Genomic DNA, 14,889 nt, shown 5'->3' on the forward strand with positions numbered 1-14,889 from the left:
AAATCATCCCCCCTTTCAATATTTGATATACTTCTCCTGATCTTTCAGAATTATTTTAGCTATTTGTATCTGCAAACTTAGTATATGTATTTTATTAGTAATACGCATGGAAAATTTAAATGGCTTAAAACATCTTAACGGCATAGAAAGAGTTTAATGATCTGAGAATGAATTTTTAAAATTTTAAAATAAGGAAGTTATGACTATTTTTGTGCCTTGCATGTTTGGATATTTTCCCCCCTCTTTAAGACCATACATATTTCGTCACATTTCTTTATTTTTTTTATTTATTTATTTATTTTTTTTTTTTTTTGACACTACTTTTTCAGTAAAAATATATCTTCGTTAAAGCACAAGATTAAGCAATGAAATTAGCCATATAAATGTATTTTTGCACAAGGAATTCGAATATTTTACTGAGAATCTCCAGAAATCAATAGTTTCCAAGTAATCTGCAGTAAATGCACATATAAATATGTTGCAATGCCTTAAAAATACTATTTATGCATTAAAAAAAAGAAATAGAACTCAAAAATGAATTTTAATGCATTTTATGTACAAGAAACTGAAATGTAATCCTAGGTTCAGGTTGATTCACTTATGAGGATTAGAATTACAAGTAATTGCGTGATCTTTGAACTAATGATTCTGTGATAATGATTAAGTGACTATCAACCACTTAGTTTTTGATGTAAATCAATATGTTTTACTAATTTAAAGTAAAAATGAACAACTGGATTAATTGAAAAATAGATTTCTTATTGGATCTTTTGCTGTAGTATGATACAGAGATCATAGAATGTCTGAAAATAATCACTATTATCTTTGAACTCTGGATCAGTTAAAGAAGATAAAATCATGAACAGGTCTAATATCTTTGAAGAATAAGTATTTTTGTAAGAAATAAAAAATGCTACATAACTGAAACTCCCTGTTTTGTATATTAAATCCATATTTTTGGGACATTTTAACCCATCAGCTGCCATGGTCTATTCTTTTTTTTTTTAAGGATAGGGTATGGCATAAAGGTTTACTTCATAAGATCTCTAGCTATGGTATAGCTGGAAATGTCTTCTCAATTATTAAATCATTTCTTTCTGATAGGTTCATAAGAGTAGTAGTTGAGGGGCAAAAATCAGAAGCTCACAGTATTAATGCCGGTGTCCCTCAGGGGTCCATCCTGGGCCCAACTCTTTTCCTGATCTACATTAATGATCTTCCAAATCACATCCTTACATCATTTGTAGACATTTATGCTGACGACACTACCATTTATGGTAGCACATCTAAGACAGTAAACGACCAAGTTCTCTCCAATTCTCTCTCCTCTGATCTTGAGCACGTAGTACAATGGGGAAAGGAGTGGCTGGTTACTTTTAATGCATTTAAAACCAAGCTTCTCTCTTTACATCATCAACATTCTAATCCACATTTGGCATCAATTGAAATGAATGGCTCTCGTCTTCAGGAGGCCTCAAGTTTTGACAAGCTTCTGGGCTTGACCATTACTCCTGATCTTAAATGGAACACGTACATCGAATCTGTTGCCAAGGCCGCTGGAAAAATGGTGGGATCTTTCTATCGATCCGGTAGATATCTCACTGCTGATGCTATTCTCTATCTATATAAGAGCCAGGTACGTCCAAGGATGGAATACTGTTGCCACATCTGGGCAGGAGCTGCTAGAAAGGACTTGTCCTGCCTTGATAGAGTTCGAAATAGACTTCGTAGCCTCGTAGGAGATGTCCTTTTCTCCTCCTATCTCACAGAAGAGATGTTGCGAGTTTGTCTCTGATGTATCCTTATTTTCATGGAAAGTGTTCGACTGAGCTTCAATCTATGGTCCCCCCTCGCCAAACTTTCACAAGAAACACTCGTCTAGCTGTAAACACTATCAATAATTCCCCCCACTCTTTATCTGTGCCTAAACCTAAACGTAGATTCCATGAACAAAGCTTCTTTCTTAGAACTGCACGCCTGTGGAATTGTCTTCCGATTTCCTGCTTTCCGGCTGACTACAATATGGTTGTGTTCAAGTCTAAAGTAAATAAGTTCTTGATGAGCCGTTCCATATAAGTTATCAAATTTACCAAATTTTCATTACTAATGATTACCATATTGTCCAATTTCTACTGTACACTCTTTAACCCTTATCCTTGAGTGGCCTCTGGGCCTTGATAATGTGGTGATGCCTATGTAAAAAAAAAAAAAAAAGAAAAAAAAAGAAATTCTAACCAGGTTAAGATAAGCAGACCTTCACAAACTTGTAATTTTATGCAATTAAACTGAGGTTAGCATATCTCAAAAGATGTAATACAAGTTACTAAAGGATTTAATCGACTTAAAAAAAAAACAACCTAATATGTTTCTTTATTGTTTCTTTGTTAATAACTTTCTTTCTATGAAATCAATATTTGATTCAGTATGTTAGTGGGTTTTTTTTTTGGAGGGGGGGGGGGCTATTGAAGCATATTAAGAAAATTAGTATGCAATTTGATACCTTCCAGAAAATACTTTCTCTGGTTTCACAGTATTTTCAAATAGCTGTAATCTCGAAAGGGACATAAGTATTTGTTCATACAGAGTTACTTCACTTTGTGAAAAAATATTTTTCCATATTTAAAGAAAATGATCAAAACAAATTACAAGCATTATGTCAAAACAACTAGTATTTAAGAATTGAGCTTTATTTTATATTATTTTATTAAATATAAAAACTCTTTATGATTAAGTATTTTTTTCCAAATACATTCTTTTAAAAAATACAGATGATCATAAAGTTAACCTGGTCATAATTTCCATTTTTAAAATAAATTAGATGTTTTCATTTGCTCAATTAAAAATTCATATGATATATTTTGATTTTAAAATAATTTAAACAAAATGGCATATATATATGAAATCAAGAACCCTTCTATTATGTGATCTTATATCTACACCTGACCAATCTTGGGCCTCCGTGATTTCTTAAGTTATAAAAAAAATTATTCTAAAACAAGTTTAAAAAACTATTGATTAAAACAAACAAAAAAACAAATTATTTAAAATTAAAATTCAATTTGACTGATATCTGAATGCTACAAGCTTTATACAAGGTGCCTTCAAATAAGTTTCCAGACCTTTTTCGTACAAGCACTTAAAATTGTCATAGACTCTTGACAATTAAGTATGTTATTGCTATATATCACATGAGATGACTGGCCAATTATTATGATTCCAGGTTCAAATTAACAGCTACAGCAGGAATTGGAATACACTGTACTAAAGCCTGATTGTTACAGCTGGTGAATTTCAAAAATGCAATCTGGACATGAAGATACTTTAGAAGAATGATATGCAATAAAATTCTGTTTTAAACTTAAAAAAAAATGACTCTGAAACATATGGAATGCTTCGGACTGCTTTTGGACCATCTTGCATGAATCATGCATCATTTTTTGAGTGGCATAAGAGATTCAAGGAAGGCAGGAAATCTGTGAGGGATGATGAGATGTGTGGGAAAAGTAAGGAAGTCAGAACACCAGAGTTGATTGGCCAAATAAAGAATTTCGTGGATAAAGATCGTGCGTCTGTAGAGACTATAAGTGCACAGTTTGATGTCAGTGTGGGAACTGTACACACAATTACTCACAAGGAACTGAAAATGTGGAAGATTTGTGCAAAGTTAGTCCCACGTGTACTTGAAGATCACAGAATATTTGACAAAGATGGGCATCAAGACAGTTCCTCACCCACTATAGTCCAGACCTTGCTCCCTATGACTTTTGGTTATTCCCTAAGCTCAAGGAAAACCTTAAAGGCTGTTGTTAGGAGTTAATTCAGGAGATGAAAGAGGCTGTGATGAGGGTCATTGACACGCTCATACAAGAGGACTTCCATGGGGCCTTCCAGAAGTTGTTGGAACAATACAACTAGTGCACTGCAGTTGGAGGAGATTACTTTGAATGGGACTAGAGTTTCATGTGTGTACTCGCAATAAAAGTGTCCATCCAAAAAAATTCTGGAAACTTATTGGAGGCACCTCTTATTTCCACCATTTTATTTGAAACTATTTTCATTTGATTCAAGAAATCATTTGAAATTAAAACCTTAAATGCCTTTATTTTCTTCTTAACCGATTGAGTCTTATCTCATTAAGTTTGTTTTTTATTTTTAAATATTTTTTGTATATATATTTTATTTTTTATTCTTTGCAGGGTTTTCTGATATATAAATTTATATATATATATATATATAGGTTGCTCCAAAAGTAAAGCCTTTTTTTTTTTTTTTTTTTTTTTTTAACATAAAAAAATTGAAAACCTATGACTACAGGAGTGATACATGACAAGTAACTGTTTGTGCTCCAAAATTTATTTTTCTACATAGTCACCACCTTTCTCAATGAACTTTTGCCAGGAATTCAATGACACATGTCTACTTTTGACGCACGCCCCTGACAGGAGTTGCTTCCTTAGCATCTCCACCATCAATATCTGCAACAGAGAGATGAAACTTTCAAGTCATGAATGTATAAGTTCAGTCAGTATAACGATGCAATTTGCAATCCCCTCTGATCCATTCAGGTGGAATAAAACATAGGGCACATTGTTTGGAACGCCCCTTTTGTGTGTATAATTATGATATTTAAAAAAAAAAAATTTTTACATTTATAATTTTGATATTTTCTAACAAATTTTTTCTTTTTCTTTAAGGTGGCCGGGATAAACGAGGAGGCCCCATTCTTACATTCCCTTCACATACACATCCTGAAAGGTTAAAATATGAGGACCTCCGACGATTGATGACTTATCTTGCCAGTGTGCCAAGGTAAATAAGATCTCTTATCAATACATTTTGTTGGCTATCAGCTCAGGAAAGTACAATGGTTTATTAATCATAATCGAACACTATTTGAATTTATCATTGACGAGCAGTTCAGCCCGGCTTTGCTCGGACCCTATGTACTGTTCATAACTTTATATGCATACGTATATTGATCCCTTGGCAGTCAAAATTTTCAGCCAAAAACCGATTGAAAAGTTTGCTCTATGTCTGAATACCCTTTTTGTAAAATTTCAAATGTTTAGACTAAAAATTGATTGAATAATTTGGTAGAGATGGCAGAGGTGAAATTTTTTAAAACGTTGACCCCAATTTTAATCTTTTAACATTTATTGTTTTGGGCTTAAATCGGATTAAGTTTGATCCATGTCCAAGTAACCTACATCTAAAATTTGAAGTGTTTAAACCCAAAATTGGCAGAGGAGTTTGGTAGAGTTTTCAAAGGTCAAATCGTTGAACTTTGACCCCTTGACAGCCAAATTTCTGGCTGAAAACACATTAAATAGATTTTCCCAAATCTCAATACCCCTTATGTCAAATCTCGAGTCTGTAGACTGAAAATTGACAGAGTAGTTTGGTAGGGAAATGTACAAACACAGACATATACACACAGACAGACACGTTCACTTTTATAGATATATAGATTTTTAACAAGGGAGTCACCACTTATCCAGGCCTGTAGGTTATTTGAGGATAAGGGTTAATGATTGTAAGGTGGTCACTGAGACAACAGTTTGATGATCATTTTTGGTAGAAATTGGATAGATTCGATTAAGGGGGTGGCATAGCAAGAACTTGTTTACATTGTAGTCAGCTGGGAAGCAGGCCAGTTGAACAGAGTTCCACAAATGGGCAGTTGTATATATATATATATATATATATATATATATATATATATATATATATATATGATGAAAATAATGGAAATAGTATTCCGACAAAATAGAGAAAATAAAAAAGGAACAAACCGTATTATGTGTTCACCAACGTTTCGTCTTTATTTCGAGACTTCCTCTGGGTGAATGAGATTAAGAAACCAAAAAAAATATACCAGTACAAAATATTTGAAAAAGTTTCACGTGCACAGTGTGACGCAGTTCTATTTAAGAGAAACGGAAAAATTGATGTTGGAAATTCAAAAAGGAAGGGGGGCTGGCGCTGTTAAAGAGAAGGAAATTTTAGTGACGTCAATTAGTCGTTAATTTAAACTTAAATTAACGACTAAAATTTCCTTCTCTTTAATATATATATATATATAATAACTTCTTTCAGTTACTAGTCTACATTATGATGATTTTATTTCTAGTTAAAATTTATTCAAGCTTTACGTATTATCGTTTGAAAAGAAACAAAAACCAAATAGTATAAAGTTACCCAACTCCATATGTTTATATGTGCAGGATTTACTCTTAAACTAATTAACCGATCATTATAAATTTTGGAACACAACTGTTAAGTATAAGGTTTGTATTGTTAGTTGTATTTTGCTTTAAAATAAAGAGTTGTTTATGAAAATGCTGATATTTCCAATTTTTGTGAAATTTAAACAATAGTTATTAGACATAAATATTCTCCAAGTATTTTAAAGGATTTTTAGGAAGCATAAGGGCATAAACTCACATTTAAAAATTCAAATATTTCAGATTTGCAATAAATTTAACCCATACTCATTAGACAATAATTAAGCAAGGTTCCCTGAATTTCAGCTTCTGCTCAAGACCCCTTAGACTTAAGCTTTAAATCTTGAAGGTTTTCTAGAATCAAAATCGTGTAACAGATTTTTTTAATCAAAATTTGAGTAAGGATTTTAGACATAAGGTTTAGTATCACTATATCTTGATTTAATAGCCTAAAAGTTGTGCAAAACTGTTCTGTTTGGAGAAAAAAATTTTTACCTGTCCTAAGACGTATGTTCTAGTGGCATAATAAATTTAGAACTTAGAGATATCAAATACTCTGATTAGTTGACCAGGATGACAGGGGAAAGAGGAGGCTCTTTCGAAATAGTAAGTAGTCAGGTTAGTAGAAACAGAGACTCATAGACATTTATCCCCATGGCTGAGATAAGAAAATGATAATTAAAAGTTCTCAGGAATTTATGATGCAACCAACCTACTCAGATGTGATTGTTTGCGAATTTAAATACATTAATATTATGAATATTCAGTGTTATCCGTTCTCCCCCAAATCATTTGTACAGGCTTGGATATGAATCCGCATCCTGTAATGAGGCTCCAATTTGGGATTTTTAAGGATATAGTTATTGTATAATTCTCATTACTTGCAGGTGTATTCGGAACTGGACTGAAAGTACAGGGTAATATCCCTCTTTCCTCAAATGCCACCCATGAAAATAAAATAATCAAATCTTTTCTGTGATCCAACTATATTTGGTACAAATAAATTCCAGTCGATGCCTGAGTTATCCACCAATTTTCCTTTATAAATATCCAACAGTCTTAAATTATATGGATGGGGGGGGGGTGCTTTGTTATGAAGTAGTTAGTTACAAACTGAACAACACAAAAACTAAAAATAAGAAAAAAGCAAATATAGATGGCATAAGTGAATGCAGCAAGCTTGTTCCAAAAAACTAGTATTAAAATCAAAATGGTTAGAATATGAGAGCAATTGACTGAGAAAAAAATTAATTTATTCAAATAAATGTATATGAAATATATTTAGGGGATGATAACTTAACAGAATGTGTAGGTAACAAACATGCAAAAAAAAAAAAAAAATCAAGCTAATATAAAAAAAAAAGTCATGATTTGATTCAGTAACCCTAAATCAGAACTTTATCAAGAATAAATATAATGAAATAATTTATATATCTATAAAAGTGAACGTATCTGTGTGTGTGTGTGTCTGTGTACATTCCCGTACGCAATAACTCTGCCAATTTTTAGTCTATAGACTCGAAATTTGATATACAGGGTACTGAGATTTGGGAAAATCGATGTGGTCGGGTTTCGGCCAGAAATTTCGCTGTTAAGAGGTCAAAGTTTAACGATTTGACCTTTGAGAACTCTACCAAACTTCTCCGACAATTTTGGGTTTAAACACTTGATATTTTAGATATTGGTTCCTTGGACAGGGATCTAACTTAATAACTTGATTTGAGCCCAAAACAATAAATATTAAGGGGTCATAATAGGGGTCAAAGTTAAAAAAAAAAAAAAAAAAACTACTTTTTTTTTTTTTTTTTTTTTTTTTTTTTTTTTTTTTTTGCTTAGCCAAACACCCGGGCAACGACGGGCACTCATTGCTAGTAGTTATTATTTATAGATTAGATGCTGTGTTCAAAATGCATTGAAAGAAGGTGTTGTTGTTCAGGGGGTGGTATAGGGTTCACACAGGCTTGAAAAGGCCTTGAATTTTGAGCTTTGAAAAGGCCTTATTTCTATTATTACTAAGCCTGTGACAAGAGAATATTCTTATTGTTTTTACTCTCGAATATATATCCGACACAGTGTCTAGTTAATCAATCAAAAACCATATCATCCTATCTAAAAACATAAGATATTAACTTATATATACTCGACAGTCAAAATAATGGAAAGAATATTCTCTTGTCATAGCCCTATTACCTTGAAGAAGCCTTGAAAATATGAAAAATGTCTTGAAAAGTGCCCGACAATCTATATTATGTTGAGTAAAAAATTGTCGAAATAGTAAAAATGAAATCAAAATAAATAGTATCAAAATAGTTTTTAAATATTAAGAAAAAAAATTGAAATAAATACTATTAAAATAGTTTTTAAATATTAAGAAACAAAATTGAAGTAAATACTATTAAAATAGTTTTTAAGTATTAAGAAAAAAAATTGAAATAAATACTATTAAAATAGTTTTTAAATATTAAGAAACAAAATTGAAGTAAATACTATTAAAATAGTTTTTAAATATTAAGAAAAAAAATTGAAATAAATACTATTAAAATAGTTTTTAAATATTAAGAAAAAAAATTGAAGTAAATACTATTAAAATAGTTTTTAAGTATTAAGAAAAAAAATTGAAATAAATACTATTAAAATAGTTTTAAATATTAAGAAAAAAAATTGAAATAAATACTATTAAAATAGTTTTTAAATATTAAGAAAAAAAATTGAAATAAATACTATTAAAATAGTTTTTAAATATTAAGAAAACAAAATTGAAATAAATACTATTAAAATAGTTTTTAAATATTAAGAAAACAAAATTGAAATAAATACGTTCTTCTAAAATTGTATTGTACAGTAGAACCCTGAGATACAGCCTTAATCTGTTCTGGGGGTTAAGATTGTAAGGTGAAATCACCTTATGGTGGAGCCTAAGCAAAATTTTATACAGCACATATTAAAAATTAGTAACAAAATACAGTACAGTATATAATACACATGTATATAATCAAATAACATAAATAACACCATAAGACAGGGCAAATAGTGTAACGAGGGACCAGAAAAACATTGTATTCCTCATTGTAACCTGAAAAAAACGATATCCCGGTGTTCTACTGTATTAGTATTTCTGGTATTGTTGATGCAAGAGTTATGTCGCTTCATCACAAAACTACCCAATGTTATCAGTAAACTTTAGATGTAACCAAAGTGAAATTCGAAGTTCAAAAGTAAAACGAACACAGTGTAGGCCAATCCACAATTGAGAAAACAACAGCATTTAATTGCGCTTGGTTGGTCAAATATAAGTAGGTCAGGGGATGTAAATATGAATTGAAAATGATTCAAAATCGTTGAATGACAAAAGTAGACAGTCATGTAGTGGTGAGCTTAAACTATTCATAGTTGACCAGTTTTGTTGCGCGTTGCTTTAGAGAACTTTGTAAGTGACTGTGTGACCTTTAGAAATGCTTCATGGAATAGAGATAAAAGTCGCTTTTCCTGCTGTCAATTACCAAGTTTTTTTGGTTTATTATATCATTTTTTTTAGATATCAGATTTTGTTTTTAAAACTTGACGACGACCTTGAAAAGTCCTTGAAAATGGACTTTGAAAATCTGTATGAACCCTAGTAATGAGGGTTTCAACATGGAATTGTTAGTTGAAACTTTTGTACCAATCTTCTAGTCATATGGACAGGGAATGGGTACGAGAGTAGATTGGTGTGCAGTGTATGACAGAGAAACATAAATAGTTGTATATTTTGGCAGCGAATCATTATTCAAGCATGTCTGATTGAACATGACAGTTATTCTTTTTTCCGATTTTTCTGGATATCTTTTCGATTTGCTCAGCTGTCTTTTTTATTTCAGTTGGCATGATGTATAAAATGGTACCCAAAAGTTGTTCAGCCATATTCTGCTCGAACACTTTCTATCGGTGCATCCGATTATCTTCAGGAACAATTGTTGTTGCCTTTTTTTTTCTCCCTGCTCTTGATGATAATCAGATGCACCGATAGAAAGTGCTTGAGTAGAATATGTCCGAACAACAACTTTTGGGCACCATTTTATACAACATGCCGACTGAAATGAAAAGACCACTCGGCGAATCAAAAAGATATTCAGAAAAATTGAGAAAAAGAATAACTCATGTTCGATCAAACATAAATATGTATATCCTATCCAGTCATCAGACCTGGTTGATATTATTGTCTTAACACTTTTTAGCTTTTTTAAATTTGTTTACGCCAATTAATGTTCAATGATTTTTCTCAGATGAAATATTATTTACTTGTTTTAACTTGTCTTCCATCTCATCTTGTTGGTTACTCTCATTTTCTCAAGGCTTCAGCCACTGTACTCTCTTGTTTTATAAATATTGGTTAAGAGACGTTTGAAAGTGAATTCTGCAAAGAGGTTGTGAGTTCAAACCAAGGTGATGGAACTGAAGAAAAATAAACTAAGATGTGTAAAAATCATAGAATTCAGAATGAGACGCATCTATCCTCTTGTATAAAAATAAAAAAATTTCTCACCAAAATTCTCAGATTACTGATTTTGACAAGCGGTTTTAACAATAGATAATATTCTCCAAATTTCAATTACTTTAGATTTTTTTTTTTTAGTTTTTAAGGACGTATGGGTACAGCCTCATTTCAAAATTCAAATATTTCAGATTTGCATTAAATTTAATCCATAGTCATTAGACACCAATCAAGTAAGCTTTTTTGAATTTCTATTTCTTATTAAAGCCCTTTAAGCTTTAAATTTTACACATTTTCTAGAATAAAAATCATGCCATGGATTTTGATCAAAAACTGGAATAAGGATTCTAGACACAAGACCAGAGAATATAACAACGAAAACTTTGTGAAAATGCCAGCAAGTTAGATGAAGAAAAAAAGAAAATCTGAAACATGTAAATAATACTTGGTTAAGAGACATAAATATGTATATCCTATCCAGTCATTGGACCTGGTTGATATTATTGTCTTAACACTTTTTAGCTTTGTTAAATTATTTACGCCAATTAATGTTCAATGATTTTCTCGTTTAATTCTTAACAAAAGCTTATTTTACATTTAATATTTCCTTTCAAAACAATTATAAACTTTTAGATGGTTACGCTTGAAACATTTGCTTTGTTTCTGATTTTTATTAGATGACGATCAATAATTCCTTTTATTTAGATGATTCAGACTACTGTTCTCGAGGACCCAGGGCGTAATGGATAAAATACATAGTGAAATTCAGTTCTTAATGACACTCTTATGGAGGTTAAAAGTTCAATCATCATTGCGGGCGATACTGAGAATATAATTGTGTATTAAGACTTCTACCTGATCATGGCTGATGGAATGAGAGCATGCTACTCCAATAGATTCAATAAGGGGTTCTGTTTGAAATTTTGTGCAGGCTCCATAGTTGAACAGAAAGATTCTCGAGTTCAATAAGATATACTAGTTAGAAGGTCAGAGGTTACATGAGCCAAAACGTTGTGAAAAGCACACTCAAGATGAGAACAGTAGTCTGAATAATCCAAATAATATAAATCATTGCTTTGTTGTGTTCTATGTATTTGAGCCAATGTCAGTTCATGCACGGAAATATATTCTGCAATCTTTCATTTATCCACATAATCTCTTAATTGCATTTGATCTCTTCAGCTTAGGAGATTAACACTCAAATCTGTCTTAATCTTAAGAGTCTTAGTTTCAAAGTTTGAGATAAAAATTAATTTTATTCCTACATGGTTGTCTGGTGTGTTACCATCATGACTAAAATATGGGTATGCCTTTCTCTCCTATTTAAATGAAGATTTTATAACTGCAATGTCTCGTCCACACTGCCATATAGAAATGAAGTGTGGCATCTCAAAATCAGGCGAAATTAGTCCAAAATAAAAACAATTTTTCAATAAAAAAAAAAAAAAAAAAATGAAAAACTAAATGTCATGAACAAATATTTGAAGATATAAAAAACTTGAAGCATACAAACTTCTTCCAAAATTACTGGATTTGGCATTAAATAACATGAAAGATATGCCACAAGACAACCAAATCAAACCAAACTTTATCCGGACAGGAATGTTTCTCTAACGGTTAACAGCTGAGCATGTTCACCGATTGTGCCAACCCAAATTTGTATTTAAATTATTTTAATAACACTAAAAAAAACAACAAAAAAAACGGGGGGGGGGGGTTAAACCCACAAAACTTTTGATAACTTGAACACATTGTTTTTGATCAAACGCCGTCTTTATTCTATCTACATACTGCTTTTTTTGCAAAGAAAATTTTAACAGCAACAACATCACTTTAGTTCCATTAACAGGTCTATAACAGTTTTTAAAAATTTTATCTGTGGCTAAAAAAGCATGTTATTGACCGTGATGTTAAATTTCTATCATTAACATATCCTCACTCATGTTTACCCTCATTGAAGTTAACTAGGAAAAAAGTTCACGACGACTTCATGCTCAAGTCGCTTCCTCCATCTCTCAGTATGTAACAAACCTGCTGAGCAATTCTGCCTCAAGACTTGCCTTGCCAGTTTTATAAATTATGTAATAAGATATACCTTTATATACTTTACTAGCCAGGCATGTGGCATTACCCAGTTGTAAAATATGCTTAAATATATTTTAATTCATACCGGTTTTGTATTTATTATTATATTGTACCTAATATATAGTGATTATAAAAGTAAAATGAAAAAATATGACTGATACCATCAGCTAGAATCGAAACCAAAACATTTAGTACTCCAGCCTTAGTTGTTATTGTTTGAGCTATCATCAAACAGATAAGAAATATTTAAAAATAAACCGACTTTAACATATGAATGCATACTTGCGCATGCGTACAAGAGCACTTTAAGTTGACTTACACCTGCCAAGTTGCTACATTTTTTTTTTAATCTTGATCCCAAAGCAGATATTTTTACAGGCGAAAAACCCATAAAAGAACAGTCCACAAAAAAATACAATCTTTGACCCACTTCACGCCGCTCTGTGACCCTGCGTCTCGGAGGAGATGCATTTTGAAAAAAAATGGAGTCACACAATGAGTTTTATAAATTAGATTTAAAATATTGAGAAAAGAAAACAACAACAATAAAAAATGTTAATCATTTTAAAATAATTTAAAAAAAATGTTTTTTTAATTTAGAATTAGAATTAACAGCAAAAAATTTTGGCCGCATCACATTGTTTTGAAATAATTGATTATCAAGAATTCAAAACAGTCTAGTACTATTAGTCATGGTACTTGGAATTTCTTTGATAGTCTTTCTGTATTCATTTATTAATTTTGATATTAAGATTGATTGAGTTAATCTTAAGCTATAAAATTGTGAGATATCTATGCATAAAAAAACTAACTTGAATCTTTGTATTTGTACAGTTAGTGAAAGTGAATTTCCATAACTTGAACATCACTTAATATGGATGTAGATCATGTAACATAGTATCTGTGCAGGGCTTTACGTTGCGAGTGAAACAATCACATTTGCAAGTGATTTTTTTTTTTTTCTCATCAGCAATTTTCTGAAGCTTATTCCCGAGTGAAAAATCTCTTTTCAACCTTCCAGCAAAGTCAAAGTTTTTAAACAAAAGTTTAATAGAACACTGACCTTCTTTCTTTCTTTTTTTTTTTTTTAAACGAAGCTGTCTTAAACATCTGAAGACATTTAAATGTTTAAGTCTCAACCTAAAATTCGGTTCTTATTTAAAATTACACTTATTTAAAAATAAAAAAAAAATACAGAAAAATCTTTGATGTACGTACTCCTCACAAAACAAAAATGTCATATTCTAAAAATCAAGCTAGTTTGGCTAGTAACTTTTCCATTTTGCTACTAATCGGAAATATTTAGTTGTCAAAGGTCAACTAAAAGATACATTTGTTCGTAAATCTCTGCTGTGTCACATGCTATTGTAAAAACATTGTGTTTTGTTTAAATTTATGCAACTTTCATATTTATTATACTGTAGTAATTGAATCCAATTCATCAAATTATTTTACGATTTTTTGAACTTATAAAGAATATATAATCATTGTCTTTTCCTCCTCTTTTTCTTCCTCTTTTCCTCTTTCCCCTTCCCCTCTTTTCCCCTCTCCCCTTCCCCTCTTTTCCCCTCTCCCCTTCCCCTCTTTTCCCCTCTCCCCTTCTCCTCTTCCTCTCCCCCTCTTCCTCTCTTCCCCCCCTCCTCTTCCTCTCTTCCCCCCCTCCTCTTCCTCTCTTCCCCCCTCTCTTCTTCCTCTCTTCCCCCCTCTCTTCTTCCTCTCTTCCCCCCTCTCTTCTTCCTCTCTTCCCCCCTCTCTTCTTCCTCTCTTCCCCCTCTCTTCCTCCTCTTCCCCCCTCTCTTCTTCCTCTCTTCCCCCTCTCTTCTTCCTCTCTTCCCCCTCTCTTCTTCCTCTCTTCTTCCTCTTCCCCCTCTCCTCTTCCTCTCTTCCCCCTCTCCTCTTCCTCTCTTCCCCCTCTCCTCTTCCTCTCTTCCCCCTACTCTTCCCCTCTCTCTTCTTTCCCCTACTCTTCCCCTCTCTCTTCTTTCCCCTACTCTTCCCCTCTCTCTTCTTTCCCCTACTCTTCCCCTCTCTCTTCTTTCCCCTACTCTTCCCCTCTCTCTTCTTTCCCCTACTCTTCCCCTCTCTCTTTTTTCCCCTACTCTTCCCCTC

The 14,889-nt window shown here is 32.0% G+C and overlaps 1 protein-coding gene across 11 annotated transcripts in view; it reads left to right on the forward strand.

The window, feature by feature from the left end:
• The window catches only part of LOC145248297 (kalirin-like), an 858,283-nt gene that overhangs the window by 160,369 nt on the left and 683,025 nt on the right, over positions 1-14,889 (forward strand). For all 11 annotated transcript variants that reach the window (XM_080110176.1, XM_080110182.1, XM_080110183.1 and 8 more), the window contains one exon: positions 4,695-4,809. In XM_080110176.1, coding sequence (XP_079966302.1) covers positions 4,695-4,809 — 115 coding nt within the window. The remainder of the gene's footprint in view (positions 1-4,694; positions 4,810-14,889) is intronic.

Source organism: Euprymna scolopes, chromosome 26 (genome assembly GCF_053919585.1).
Source record: "Euprymna scolopes isolate OS-2025 chromosome 26, ASM5391958v1, whole genome shotgun sequence".
Lineage (NCBI taxonomy): Eukaryota > Metazoa > Mollusca > Cephalopoda > Sepiida > Sepiolidae > Euprymna > Euprymna scolopes.